Raw genomic sequence first — 14,616 nt, forward strand, 5'->3', positions numbered from 1 at the left:
CTGAATTTAATTTGAAGGACCATCCTTTATTCTTGACTGAGTACTTTGTACGGAGGTGTTAGTGGATAGTAGTTATCAATGCACTGTTTATTTACATATTGGGCAAGATTAAAAGCTGGCATCGTGATATCAATTCCTCAAATTTAAAATCCTGGAATTTAAAAACAAATCACTGATCTAGAGCTGGCTTTTGTTCTCGTGTTGAATAATCTACTTTCACATGTTATTCTGAAAGGCATTCCTCCTGTGTATCTCATGGTGTCGACTAAGTGACGAATTATAGCTGAAGGCTTTTCCGCATTCATTACATTCATAAGGTTTTTCTCCAGTGTGGTGTCTCTGATGTTTCTTAAAGGATGAATCATGCCGGTAGGCTTTTCCACAGCGGTTGCATTCATATGCTTTCACTCCTGTATGAACAGTTTTATGGTTGCTAAGGTGTATCCTCTGCCTAAAGGCTTTCCCACATTCCTTACATTTGTAGGGTCTCTCCCCAGTATGGATCCTCTGGTGATGTGTTAGATATGCTCTGTGACTAAAGGTTTTACAACACGCAGTGCATGCATAGGGCTTCTCCCCAGTGTGAATTCTTATATGTTCACTAAGGTGTCTAATTTGTCGGAAGGTTTTCCCACATTCATTGCACGTAAAGGGTTTCTCCCCAGAATGAGTTCTCAGATGTTGGATCAAGCTAATGTTCTGGCTGAAAGCTTTCTGACATTTATCGCATACGTAGGGTTTCTCTCCAGTGTGAGTTCTGTGATGCTGATTAAGAGATGAGCGATGTCTGAAGGCTTTGCCACATTCTTCACATTCAAAGGGTTTCTCGCCGGTATGGATCCTCTGGTGTGTAGTCAGGGATGCGCTTTGACTAAAGGCCCTTCCACATTCCTTACACCTGAAAGGCTTTTCACCAGTATGAATTCTCATGTGTTCAGTGAGATGAATGGGTTGTTTGAAGTTTTTTTCACATATATTACATTCATAGGTTTTTGTTCTTATGTAACTTGGATGATTAATCAAGTCTAATTTGTATTTGCTTCTCTTTCTAGATGTATCACATTTATGGTGCCTCTGCTCTATAACAACATTTGAACTGACAATATTTTCCCCAAATTTGTTAGTTTCTTGGCCACTCTTCTTGTGGGTCAGGATGGCTTGTCTTACATCTTTCCCATGGGTTTCCTGGTGCCTTTCTAAGTCACCATCATATTTAGAGACTTTTCTCAGTGTGGAATAAATGACATCATCTCTCAGGAACCCTTCCATCACAATGCCATGATATAACTGTTCCTGTAAAATGTCATTCTTTGCAGTTGATCCATTGGTTTCTGTTTTATTCTTCAAGTCTGAAAGAAATGGAAAAATGCAAATAACTCATATCCATTATGCTTTAAAAAATCAATTATTGTAATGAGTAAGACAAATTTAGATAACTATACATATCTAGAAATTTAGATAACATACATATAAAGTACGAGATTTTGATTAGAGTTGACCCTTGAACAACATGGGGGTTGGGATGCCAACCCCAACACAGTAAAAAATCCATGTATAACTTCTGACTCCCCCCAAAACTTAACTACTAATAGCCTACTGTTGCCTAGAAGCCTTACTGATAAGTCAATTAACACATTTTTTATGTTATATGTATCATATACTAGAGGCTTACAATAAAGAGAAAATGTTAAATTATAAGGAAGAAAAAATACATTTATAGTGCTATAAAAAATCCACATATAAGTGGACCCATGCAGTGCAAACCAGTGTTGTTCAAGGGTCAACTGCACAATTAAATATGGTTGTGCAACCACGGGGGAGGTAATGGGAAGTTAAGAAACAGTTAAATAAGGAAAATGTGTGATTTTATATAGAGAGTAAAATTTGAGCACTTTAGACCTGTTCTTTCTAACACTAAATAATTAAATTTCAGAGCTATGTCTTATGAATATGTTTTTAACTGACAACCACTTTTGGAAAACAATATCAGAAAGATAAAAAGATGTCCTTCTCCCCACACCAGCAGCAGGAGGAGATGCTCGTTCAAAAAATAAGGTCTGAACTAAGAACTTTCATAAAAACATTAAGCTTTTATTGAAACTTATATTAATATTTACATTGTTCTATTTTCTGTGGTTATTAGTCTGTCCCTAGAAAGGAGACTTGTAAGAAACCCAGACTATGTTGCTATTATTGCTATGTTCTATGAAAATATCTTTTACCTTTTTTGAGGGGGAAGGGGAGTGACAGAGGAATAGGGAGAGAGAGAGAATCTTAAGATTGCTCCACGCCCAGCAGGGCGCAATCTCACAACACTGAGATCATGACCTAAGCCAAAATCAAGAGTCGAACACTTAACTGACTGAACCACCCAGGTGCCCCAGAAAATATCTTTTATCCTTTAAAATTCTGACTGGCTTTTTTACTTGATAATTTGTTGTACCCATTACCAGTATTTCAACTGACAGATCTGTATCCTGAAAGGTATAACTTCTTGTAAGATTTTTTGTTCAGCACAAAAGGATCATTAGTACTTACAAATTCTTAATGAGTAAAGGCAGTAATAGTGTCTATGCTCTGTAGGCTTCTGATTCCAGTCCTGAATATGGGAGGGGGAAGAGAAGAGGACAGGGAAAGAGAGAAGAAGCCACCGTCTATGTCCCCTTCCCAATTCAGTATCCAGGCCTGAAGAAGAACCAAACTTTTGAAGAAAAGATTTAACTTTGAATGAAGTTGAGATTTTTTTGTTATTGCACTAAACATTTTACTAAAATCAGACTGTTCTTATTATTTAAAGGGACTGACTGGACCATCTAGATGAAAATCATGGTAGCTTTTATTATTTTCATTATTTTAAGTTGAAAAAGAGAAAACCCAAGAGAATATATAAACAAATTATTGGAATTAATGGAGTGAAACAAGGTGGCTAGCTATAAGATCAATATATAAAATCAAATGTGCTATTACACACCAACAACAAACAGAAAACATAATTTAAAAATATATACTATTGGGGCGCCTGGGTGGCTCAGTTGGTTACGCATCTGCCTTCGGCTCAGGTCATGATCCCAGGGTTCTGGGATCAAGCCCCACATCGGGCTCCCTGCTCAGCGGACAGCCTGCTTCTACCTCTCCCTCTGCCTGCCACTTTGCCTACTTGTGCTCTACCTCTCTGTCAAATAAATAAAATCTTAAATACACACACACACACAGTATCTACAATAGCAAAATATAAGGTCTTCAAGATGAACCTAAAAGGGGATGTAATATGAAGAAGACCTTTATAGGGAAAATTCTGAAACTTTATTTTTAAAAAAGTTAGGAAATACCAATAAATGGAGCAATATACCATGTTTCTGGAATAATAAAACTCAGTATCATAATATTAATTCCCCCCAAAGTTGATCTATAAATCCAATTCTATTCCAATCAAAATACCACCGGAGTATTTGCGCACACGCACATGTGTATATGTGTGTGGGTGTGAAATTTGATGCACTCATTTGTATGGAAAAAGCAGGAGGCTAAGAATAACCAGGACAATTTTGAAGAACAAAGTGGAAGAACTACCTCTACCAGATATGCACCTCACTATGAAACACAGTGATTAACTTGCCATTAGAGTAGGGCTAGAAATTCCAAGTGAATTAACTCTAAATATGAAAAGCCAAATCTTAAAAATATAAGATAATATATATTACATCAGTTTTTCTATAAATCAAGAAAAAAGATAATAATAGGGCAATTGGCAAAGGATATAAACAATTTACATAAGAGAACTCTGGATGGTCGATAAACATGAAAAGTATGCTCCTCTTGCTAGTTCAGGAAAATGAAAGAAACAAGATACCAAATTCACCCACAAATTTACAATAATTTTATTTTTTTATTTTCAATTTATTTATTTTTAAAGATTTTATTTCTTTATTTGAGGGGTAGGGACAGAGGGAGAGAAAGAATCTGGAGCAGACTCCACACTGAGCGTGGAGCCTAAGATGGGGCTTGATCCCACGACCCTGAGATCCTGACCTGAGTTGAAATAAAGAGTCGGATTCTCAACTGACTGAGCCACCCAGGCGCCCCTACGATAATTTTAAAGTTTGACAAGGCCAAGTGTTGACAAAGATGCTGAGCTCTGGATACTCTTACGGCTTGCTGATGGGAGGACAAATTGGTACAACCGCTTTGTAGAGCAAGTTGGTAATCTCCAGCAAAATGAAGGTGCATATACACCATGACCCAACAATTTTGCTTCCACCAAACATCTCGAAATACCTGCATATGTACACAGGAAGATACTGCATCTTGGTAACCCCCAACCTTAGAAACAATATAAATGTACATTAATAGGAAAATGGATAAACTGTGGTTTATTAATTCAATAGAAATAAAACAACTAGAACATAGATTTCAACCATGTTGAATGAGAAAAGCAAGTAGAAGTATATACACCATTTATTTAAGTAAGAACATGCAAAACAATACTATATATTGTTTCGCGATATACACATGTAATCAAAGTATGAAGACATTGTGAAAATGACAATATTTAAACTCTGAAAAGCTGGTTATTTCAAAAAGTTGGAGGGTAACAGCAGGGCTTCCACTCTTTCTTTTCTTAATCTAGTTGGAAGCTACACAGAAGTTTGTTTTAATGTTCTCTATGCCTTACTGAACACCTAAAATATTTCATAATAAAGCAAAATTTAAGGAGATGGTTAAAGACCATTGAATTTGTGGTAATTTCTCTTGCAAGAATTTTCACATAGTTGTCACAAAAAATACAAAAGATACACGAGTTTAAAAGAGACTGAGAATCAAAGCTGAAATTGTAAAATGGAAGTTAGCAAAAAGTGGAAATAGAATGGAAGAGAGAAAATTAAAGATCTGTCAAATGCAGTGAGAGTCCTGAAAAGAGATGTGTTTTCTGTGAGGAGAGACCATGTACAACTGACTGCTTAGAGAAAGGAGCTTTCAATTCAGAGTTCAGCATACTGAAGAAAAGAGGGAAAGTCAAGTTTAACCTTAATGAAGACAAAATTCCTTCCCTCCAACTGTGAAGAGACTTTTGCAAGCTCAGGTGAAGGAAAGGGGTGACGGAGGGAAGGGTTAAGTCAGGTTTAGTGCATGCCCTGTCCAGGGGCTGGGGGGAAGACTTCGGGGACTCTGGCCTACATATTAAAATGTACTACCTGTCTTGGTCTCACCTGAACTGGGATCTCCTGGGCCTTCTTTCTCTGTCATCCATGGTTCTTGTCCTTTCTCCAACTGGGATATCACACTAGGTTTGGAAAGTTGGTATCCTGCTTATAAAGTAAAAAAAAAAGCATGAATGGTTACGCTGAGTTCTAAGAACTATCCCCAGAATTTCGTTCTAGTCCTCTGATATTCAGGGTCTCTGAAGATGGAAAGGGGCACCACAGAATGTCTTTCTATTCTAGCTTTACTAAGTAAAGCTGTTCCCCCAAGGAATAAGACATCTCTAATACAAAACCCAAGGTCAAGCTCCAGATAACATTTAATAATTTAGAAATAAGGACTCTCCTATAATGGGCAGGTTTCCTGGATGAATGTTTTGCCATCCTTACCCACTGAGACCAGGTTCCCATAGTTCTCCAGCATCACCTCCCGGTATAGATTCCGGTGAGCAGGGGCCAGTTGCCCCCACTCCTCCTGGGTGAAGTCCACAGATATGTCCTTGAAGGTCAACAGTCCCTAGAATATTGAATATATTACTTTTCAGACAGAGACCACCTCCATCAAGGTCCAAGGAGTTCTGACAGAATTCTAAGTTCTGAGAGATTCTAAACTAGTTTTACTGGGAACCTCCTCTGGATGTGTTTAAAAATCCTTTACAGATTATCATAAATAAATATTTGGAAAAACAGATGGTCATATGTGCCTTAGAAAAAAATTAAGCAGGATAAGGGAAGAACATGGAGAACACAGTGAGGGGAGAGAAGGATCTTTTATGCAGGGTGGTAGGGGAAGGCCTTTCTAAAAAGGTGGTATTTGATCAGAGACATGAATTCAGTGAGGGAGAGCAATGTGGAAATCTGAGGGGAGAGCATTCCAGGCAGGTACAAAGGACCTAAAGTGAGAGCATCTTTGGCTTGTCTGAGGAACAGGAGAATGAACAGCATCACTGGTGAAGGGTGGCAAAGGAAGGAGTAGGAGATGAGATTACAGAGGCTGGGGGTAGGGGCGGAAGGCTTTCAGCACTTATTGTCAAGCAACCAATGCATTCCTGCTGAGCTTAAATTCTGGGGTCCCACTGGAGTTTAATGCAAAGATGAACAAAACTGTCTGGAACTGTGGTCTAACCCCAACCTAGCTCAAATACTCGAAGAGCTAAAAAAGATCAGTGCCCCCGCCCCTCCAACTATGGTGGCATGGGCTTTTGTAGTTGGGTTAATCAGAAATGAACCGAATCAAATAAAAGCTGTATCTCAGCCAGAGCTCAGCCACGGCTCTAGGGGGAATATGAATAATCAGTCCCTCACCTTAACCACCAGACAGAGGAAAAGGCTTAGTCACCTGGAAATAAACAGAGCTAAACAAACAAACTATATTTCATCCCCCACTGTTCTTTAATACCCAGTATCTGAACTACTATATAAAACTGTTACACATGTAAAAGAGAAGGAAATCCGATCTATAAAGAAGAAAATAAAAATCAATAGAAGCAAACCCATAGGTGACCAAGTCATTGGAATTAGCAAACAAGAAGTTTAAAGCAAGTATTAAAATATATGTTAAAAAATTTACAATAAAGTATGGATAGAGGGGCACCTGGGTGGCTCAGTCGGTTAAGCATCCAACTCTTGATTTCATCTCAGGTCATGAGATCAAGCCCCACGTCAGGCTCTGTGCTGGGCGTGGAGCCTGCTTGAGAGAGTCTCTCTCTCTCTCTCCCTTTCCCTCTGCCCCCTGCTCACTCTCTCATTCAAAAAAAAAAAAAAAAAGAAAGAAAGAAAAGGACAGACTAGGTGAAAACATGGGGTAATTGAGGAAGAGAAAGAATGCTAAAGAACTAAAAGAAAATTCTACAAATGAGAAATACAATACCTGAAAAATCCACTGAACGGACTTAGTGGCAGATTGAACCCTGACAAAGACGAGATCCGTGAAACTTGAGAGGTCAATATATATTATTCAAACTGAAGCACCAGGAGGAAAAAAAAAATAACCCAGGATAATACCAAGTGGTTTAATATACATGTATTTAGAATATCAGGAGATAAAAGAATGGGCAGAAAAAAATAAGAAATAAAGGCTGAAAATTTTCCAAATTTGGAAAAAAAAAAATCAAGCCACAGATCCAAGAAGCTCAGCAAATCTCAAAAAGAATAAATTCAAAGAAAATCATCCCTGGGAACATTGTACTAAAACTGCTGAAAAGCAAAGACAAAAGGGAAGATCATGACAGTAGCCAGAAGAAGGTAGGAAAGGAGGAACAGAAACACAAGAAAAGTTGGTATAAACAAACAGAAAGATATGTCACCTAGAGGGAGAGAATAGTAACAGCTGACTTCTCATTCGAAACAGTACAAGCTAAAGCATCGTGGAACACTTTTAAGTGTTTAAAAGAAAAAAGTCACCCTAGAGTTCTATATCCAGCAAAAGATTCTCAAGTAGGAAGACAACAGAAAGACATCTTAAGATCAGCAAAAGCTGTGAGAATCCGTCAGAACAGCCACACTACAAGAAATGCTAAACAACATTCTTCTGGGTGAAGGGAAATGATGCTAGTTAGAAATCTGGAACTGAAAGAAGGAATGAAGAGGGCCTGTATTGGTAATTATGTAGATGGATATGAAGACTTGGGTTTTTTTTTTCCTTTTAATTTTTTTTAAAAGATTTTATCTATTTATTTGAGAGAGAGAGCACGTATGTGTGGGCATGAGTTGGGGGAGGGGCAGAGGGAAACGGAGAAGCAGATTCCCTGCAGAGCAAGGAGCCCAACATGGGGCTCAATCCCAGGATCCTGGGTCCATGACCTGAGCTGACGGCAAATGCTTAACTGACTGAGCCACCCAGGCACCCCTCCTTTTCTTAATTTCTTAAAAACAATTTACTATTAAAAATAAAAATAAGAGGGGAGTATGCTCTCAATGGGGAGCCTACTTGAGATGCTCTCTCCCCCTCTGCCCCTCCCCCTGCACGCTCACATGTGCACAGTCTCTCTCTCTAAAATAAATAAATACATCTTTTTTAAAAATAAAAAAATAAAAGTAAGAAAATGTACTGTGGGGCTTATAACATGTAAAGTGAAATGTATGATAACAATATACAAAGAATGGGAAAGAATAAGCGGAAATATGAGGCTTTCATACCATATGTTAAACAGTGTAATATTAATTCAACTGTGATGTTAAAAACCTGTATTGTAATGGCCAGAACAACCACTAAAAGCAAATCAAACAAGTATAGCTAAAAGGCCATCAGAGGACATAAAGTGGAATACTAAAAAACTATGCAATCCAAGAGGAAGCAGAAGAGGATCAAAGAAACAAAGATGGGTGAACAGCAAACAAAGAACAAGAATACACACTTAAATCCCACTGTATCAGTGAGTATGGTAACTGTAAATGCACGAAACAAGCAAGACATGGCTATATGTAAGGTCACACTTTAAATATAAAGACACAGATAAGGTTAAAAGCAAAAGAACTGAAAAAGCTATGCCACACAAACTATAACTAAAAGAACACTGGAGGAACTACAGTAAATCAGACAAAGCGGACTTAGGAGAAGGAATATTACTAGCCATAAAGAAGAGACATCTCATAAACTGTCAGTTCATCAAGAAGGCAACAATCCTACGCATTAATGCATCTGATAACAGAACTTAAAATAAAGCAGAGTTGACAGAACTAAAGGGAGATATAGATGAAACCACAATATAGATTTTAACACTCCTTTCTCAGTAATTGATACAAGTGGACAAAAATGTATCAAAGATTCAGATTTGAACAACCTATCAGCCAACATAAACTAACAAGACATTTATAGACCACTATACCTACCAACCGCAGAATATAAATTCTTTTTAAAACTTTTTATTTTGAGATAATTATAGATTCCCATACAGTTGTAAGAAAAAACACAGAGATCCCATGTACTCTCTACTGGGAACAAAGCAAAGTTTTGACTGCAAAGGGGCATGAGGGAATTTTCTGAGATGGTGGAAATGGTCTATATTTGGTTACAGGGTGTATATATATGCCAAAATAGAACTATACACTTTCTTAAGTGTATTTTCCTATATTTAAATTGTACCTCAATTTTTAAAAAATTTAATCTTTTCCTAGCACTAAGAATCCCATCAGTTTTTGATAAATGTCAAGAGGCGAGGAATTCCAGATAGTGGAATGTAGAGATAACTCTTTAAATAATTAGACTATTATAACTTCTTCCCTATTGCTGAAAGTAACTTTGAAATGCATTTCAATCCTAGAAGGAATCAGCATCTGAATCAGCTTAGGAAAGTGGCATTGTAAACAGCTAGAAAAAACTGCCCCGATCACCAAGCAAATAAAGACAAGAGATAAACTCAAATTCTGTACAATCTAACTTCAGAACCCAAGTTCTTTTCACTTAAAACTCTGTGTCATTGAATAACAGCTCATCTTTAATAGTCTTCCTTTCTCACTCATTCTACAATTTTCCTCCTGTTTCTCCTATGCTTCCAGGCAGCAGTGAGGACAGCCCATGAAAACTGCCCATCCCGTCTAATGTGTGTGCTGTGTGGCCAGACCATTTCTTCCCCATTCACTTCTTCAGTTGCAGTTTGACCTCTGCTCCCAATACTATACTAAGGGTCACTGCAGGAAGTTCACCAGTGATATGTGTTCAGCACTTAAGAATGTCAGGACCTTCTTCTCCCTTAACAAAATTTGTTCTGAGTATAAAATACTCAAAAAAAAAATTGATGTACATCTTAGACTCCAAGTGGTTATGTGTTTGTTTTTGGGGCTAGAATTCTATCACTCATTTTGCTTTCTCTACGGAAATCAGCACAGCGTTAAATCTAGATGTTGGTCACAAACAAGAGTTAATAGGAGGGAGGCCACCATGAGTAGGGGAATGGCCACCACTGCAGCCCAGGCTTCTGTATAAGAGCAGCTTGCACTGAGCTCTCTATGTTGAACCTGGTAGCCCCAACACCGCCCCACACTAAAAGAAAAAAAAAAAAAGTTAAAGCCTTAAAAACCAAACAGCATGTCAAGAAAATGAAAGGAAACCAACCCACCTGGGATTCTGCTGCTGGGGACCCAGACGTGACTTCATCCTTCAAACTTTCTTCCTGGGTCTCATCAACATCCTGAGAGAGCCGCACTAAAGAAGAGAAAGAATTATGAGGTTTGCATTTCCCCAAATCTCCCAAACAGAAAAACTGCCTGAAGATCTACTGAACATGGCTTTTCTCGCAAAACATTCAGAGAGAGGGACACTTAGAGCAACTCAGAGCAGTCGGAGCCTCCTTAATGAGGAGGGTCTGCAGTGCGTTGCTTTGGGCATTAACACTTCCCAATGGTCAACGCTGGTCCAAAAGCACAGATCTAGGCCACTCCTCTGTTCAAAGGTTTCTGACAAGAAAGAAAAATCCAAATGCTTCGGTGCTCTACAACTCGCCTGAAGCATCCTTTCCCAGCATTCGTTTCTGCTATCCACCATCCTTTATCCATCCTACACACACACTGACCACATTCTTAGCCCTCAGTTAGACCATGGTATTCCCCATATTCCCCATTTCTGAACCACTCTTCAAGGCACTCATTTCTGTACCCTTTCCCCAAATCTTCTACAAAAAACTTAGACATCTTTCAAGGCCCAATTCAATGCTATCTGCTTTGTGAAAATATGTCCAATAAATACAATCAGAAGAATGTTTCCTGTCTCGTCTTCAAAAAGAAGTTTACCATAGCATTTTCTTAAGCTACCTTCTATTATTTTGATCTGGATATGTGTCTATCTCCATCAATTAATAATAAGCATGGGAGATCATCATTCATTTTTCAATCGGTCAAGATGCTTAGCAAGGTCCCTGCCTGACACAGCTAGAAGAGATAGCAGCTGGACTTGAAGTGTTAAAGGTATGAACTAAGAGACCACGTGAGACACACAAATTCCTCTGTCTTTTATCTGTCCCAAACAGACCACCAGATAATGTGTAAACCTGGACATGTTTCCCACTGACCACCTGTAAATTGAGAGTCATCAAGCACGTCATTCCTTCTTCTCCAAAGAAAAGAATGGTTCCTTTTGAAAAACACTGGCTTTGGGCCAAAATGACCAAAACTTATGAAGGAAGACCTTGGGAGGGCTTTAGGGAGTGGAAACCTTTGACCTCACTGTCTGTGAATCCCGTATACTTGGGAGCCACTGGTGGGGAACACTGTTGTGTGCTGTACCTGAGGACTGGAGACGGGAGCAGCATGTGCACATGGCACAAGGAGTCCATGCTGAGAGCCTAACATTTCCTCTCATCACTAACCCCTTCCCAAAAGCCATAAGCACGAACCCCAAAGACCTGCTTCCCCCCAATTTTCTCCCCAAGAGCCCACATCAGTGAAGTGTGTACCTATCTTTTCACACACAGATTGAGAATTCTTCTTTCCCCATTCCCCTCCATCAGCCTATTCTCACCTTCTCCTTCAAACATCTTAGTCACGTCCTCCCACAGGGGCGCCCCCTCCTTGGCCTTCTTTGGATGGCGCAACTTCACCCAGGTGCTGGCCTCCGTGGGTAGGGTGATCAGGAGCTGCTGAAGCATGACGATGCCCACCCAACTGGGCTTGTCCACTTCTGGTGAGGAAAACTGCCAGAACCTCTACTGAGAGGCTTCACAGGTGTGTCGTCTCCTCTGAGCACAATCTCCTGCCCTCAAGATTTTGGTGTGTCCCTGTGGTACCAGAAGCTGGGGGCTCCTAGAGGCTGATATGACTTTAACTCTGAAAAACTGACTTCTCTCTTAAATTAAGTACTGCCCCTTTAGGAGGCAGCCAGTTGAGTAGGTTTGAGTGCATGCCTCTATATTCTTCTAGAGGAGCAAAAGGCAGAAGAGGGATCCAGAAGCACTCACCACACAGCCAGAACTCCAGAACTTGCAGAAATATATTTTAAACTGCAAAAGATCCAAAAACAAGGATTTGGCATCAATGGGGGAATAAGTATAATCAATGTTCTTGGATGTGGTTGTCTCCCAGTTCCATACGCACATACACAAACAGCCAAAGATATACAGACAAGCATAGACGCTGCCTTGACATCCCTCCTTGTAAGCTGCAAGCATCTTTTGCCTGGATACAGGCTTTGGAGTTAAGAGGGCAAGCTTTGAAATCAGACAACTTGGGTTAGAATCCTGACACTTGTACTTAAAAGCTCTAAGGCACGGCGCCTGGGTGGCTCAGTTGGTTAAGCATCTGCCTTCGGCTCAGGTCATGATCCCGGAATCCCGGGATCGGATCGAGTCCCACATTGGGCTCCCTGCTGAGCGGGGAGTCTGCTTCTCCCTCTGACCCTCCCCCCTCTCATGCTCTCTCTCTCACTCTCTCAAATAAGTAAAAATCTTTAAATGAATAAATAAAAGCTCTAAGGCACTTCAACTCTCTGAGCTTCAGTTTCTTCATCTATAAAATGGGGATAAAATTATACTTTATAGGGCTGTAATATTAATTGAAACAATGTCAGGCATACAGAAAACCCTTAATAAATATTACTATAAAGTTTTGTTATAATGCTGCATCACAGCATTATCTTTTAAGCTACTTTTTTAAAAAAGTAGAGATCTAAATTTAAAGTTCAAGTGTCATAAGTGATGGAATAATCACACAGCTGCATTTTCACATGACCAAACGCGCCAGACACATCCCCACCCACGCACATGCCCAGCAGCTGGCAAGTCCTTTTAACCTGTTAAGATGCCTCCTGATTTCAAAAATGTTAAAACTGGGGGAGGGGTATGTGTTCAGATGGAGGAAATAACACTGCTCTGAGTATCATGAGGACTACTGCAGAACTGTTTGTAACAGGAAAATCTGGAAACAACTCAAATCTATCATCTCAACCAACTGCCCCCGCCCCCGCCATCTGAGCAGGTGCCTCCGCAGCGACCAGGTCCAGCACATCTGCGGCCCCGCGCACAGTCCGAGTTCCCTGCAAAGGGAGCTGGCTCAACTTTCTGAAGTTTGTGAGGAAGGGTACGTAGCTTACGGGCTCCCCCCCACCCCGGTCCCGCCAACCCGGCCCCAAGCTGCGCCCGATGCACAGAAAGGAGCTGCATCCTGCAGGCTGGGGCATTTGGAAATATCCTGCCCCGAATACATAAAAGTAAACGCCTAGTTACCAAAGTGGGGAAACTTTCGACGCATCATTTGGAAGCTGGCCCTCCTCACTGCTCCCGGCCGTGCCTCCCCGGGACAGAGGCTGCAGACCCGCGAAGCCTCACCAGCTCGGCCCTGGACGCTGCTGGGATCAGGGACGCGGCCGCAAAAGCGCTCGCTCCCGAGGCTTTCGGCGCCACAGGGTGTCTCTTCAGAGGACCGGGAGGTAGCAGATTTTGTTCTTCCCCAGCTTTCGTAGACCACATGCCCCCGCTCACCGACGATTCTCCAAAACACGCCCCACGTTCCCGCTTCCTTCGGGAGCCCGCGGGACCTCGGCCTCCGCCCCTGACGCGGGGCTTCTCCCGGCTCCCCGTGGAGCCGGCCTAAGGCCCGCCGCCGCACGGCATCACGCCGCCGCCCTCCCTGGCGGCCTTCCGCGGCCGCGCGCCGGGGAGGGGGTCTCCGCGGGCCGCAGTGGGAGGGCTGCCCCGACCCCGCTTCCCGCAGACGCAGGAGAGGATACACCTCGCGGGCTGTCGCTCTGACGCCGGGCCGGCGCCGGCGGCCGGCTCCGCCCGCCGCCCCGCCTCGTGGGCCGCAGCCCCGGGTCGCCCGGCACCTCCGTCCTCCCGCCGCGCCCCGCCGTCGCCCGCGGCGCCGGTCGCGCCCGCGCCCGCGCCCGCGCCGCCCCGTTCCCGGTCCGGCCACCCCACGCGACCGCGCAGCCAACCGCCCGGCGCGCGCGTCTTCCGGCGGCTCCGCACGCCCCGCTGCGGGCTCCGCCCACGAGGGGACGCCCCGAGCCCGCCCTCTCCCGGGAAGCCGGCGCGCCCGAAAACCCGGCGCGGGAGCGGCGGAGCGCGCAGAGGGCGCCCAGACCCAGGGGCAGCGGTAAGCCTGCCCGCCGTGGGCGGGGCTAGGCGGCAGCCGGAGGGACCACATGGCCCGCCAGCTCTTCCGGTGGGGGAATCCCTTCTTTGTCATCCTGTCATTCATTCGTTCAGCAACTGTCTTGAGTGCCTACAATCGGTCCCGCATTGTTACAGGCTCTTGAGCATTATAGCGGGTATCAAAATGGTCCCTGCTCTCTTGGTTCTTAATTCGTGAGGAATTAAATAATGTTAAACAAATTCAACCCAGTACAGTTGAAGATCTAATTGGCTTTATTGATTCATGAATGGGGTAGCATCCCATCTAGCAAGTAGAGGGGAGCGCTAGGGAGTTGTATAAAATAGAAGGTTTTTATAGGAGGGGGGCGAGGAAGTTGCTAGCAAAGGAAAAGAAA

At 42.2% G+C, this 14,616-nt stretch overlaps 1 protein-coding gene across 2 annotated transcripts; it reads right to left on the minus strand.

The window, feature by feature from the left end:
* Positions 1 to 69: 69 nt before the first annotated feature.
* ZFP69 (ZFP69 zinc finger protein) lies at positions 70 to 13,851 on the minus strand. 2 transcript variants are annotated; one of them, XM_088022479.1, is made up of 6 exons: positions 13,352 to 13,851; positions 11,653 to 12,130; positions 10,256 to 10,341; positions 5,589 to 5,715; positions 5,208 to 5,303; positions 70 to 1,349 (listed from the first exon to the last, which is right to left on the minus strand). In XM_088022479.1, the coding sequence occupies exons 2-6, from the start codon at positions 11,777 to 11,779 to the stop codon at positions 217 to 219; spliced, it is 1,569 nt and encodes a 522-aa protein (XP_087878605.1). In that variant the 5' UTR covers positions 11,780 to 12,130; positions 13,352 to 13,851; the 3' UTR covers positions 70 to 216. The 2 variants fall into 2 exon arrangements, with proteins under 2 accessions (XP_087878605.1, XP_027979006.2); XM_028123205.2 differs by having other exon boundaries at positions 5,208 to 5,306.
* Positions 13,852 to 14,616: the final 765 nt, after the last annotated feature.

This window comes from Eumetopias jubatus, unplaced genomic scaffold, assembly GCF_037043125.1.
Source record: "Eumetopias jubatus isolate StellerSeaLion01/CBP00866 unplaced genomic scaffold, mEumJub1_p1.0 scaffold_4, whole genome shotgun sequence".
Classification (NCBI taxonomy): domain Eukaryota; kingdom Metazoa; phylum Chordata; class Mammalia; order Carnivora; family Otariidae; genus Eumetopias; species Eumetopias jubatus.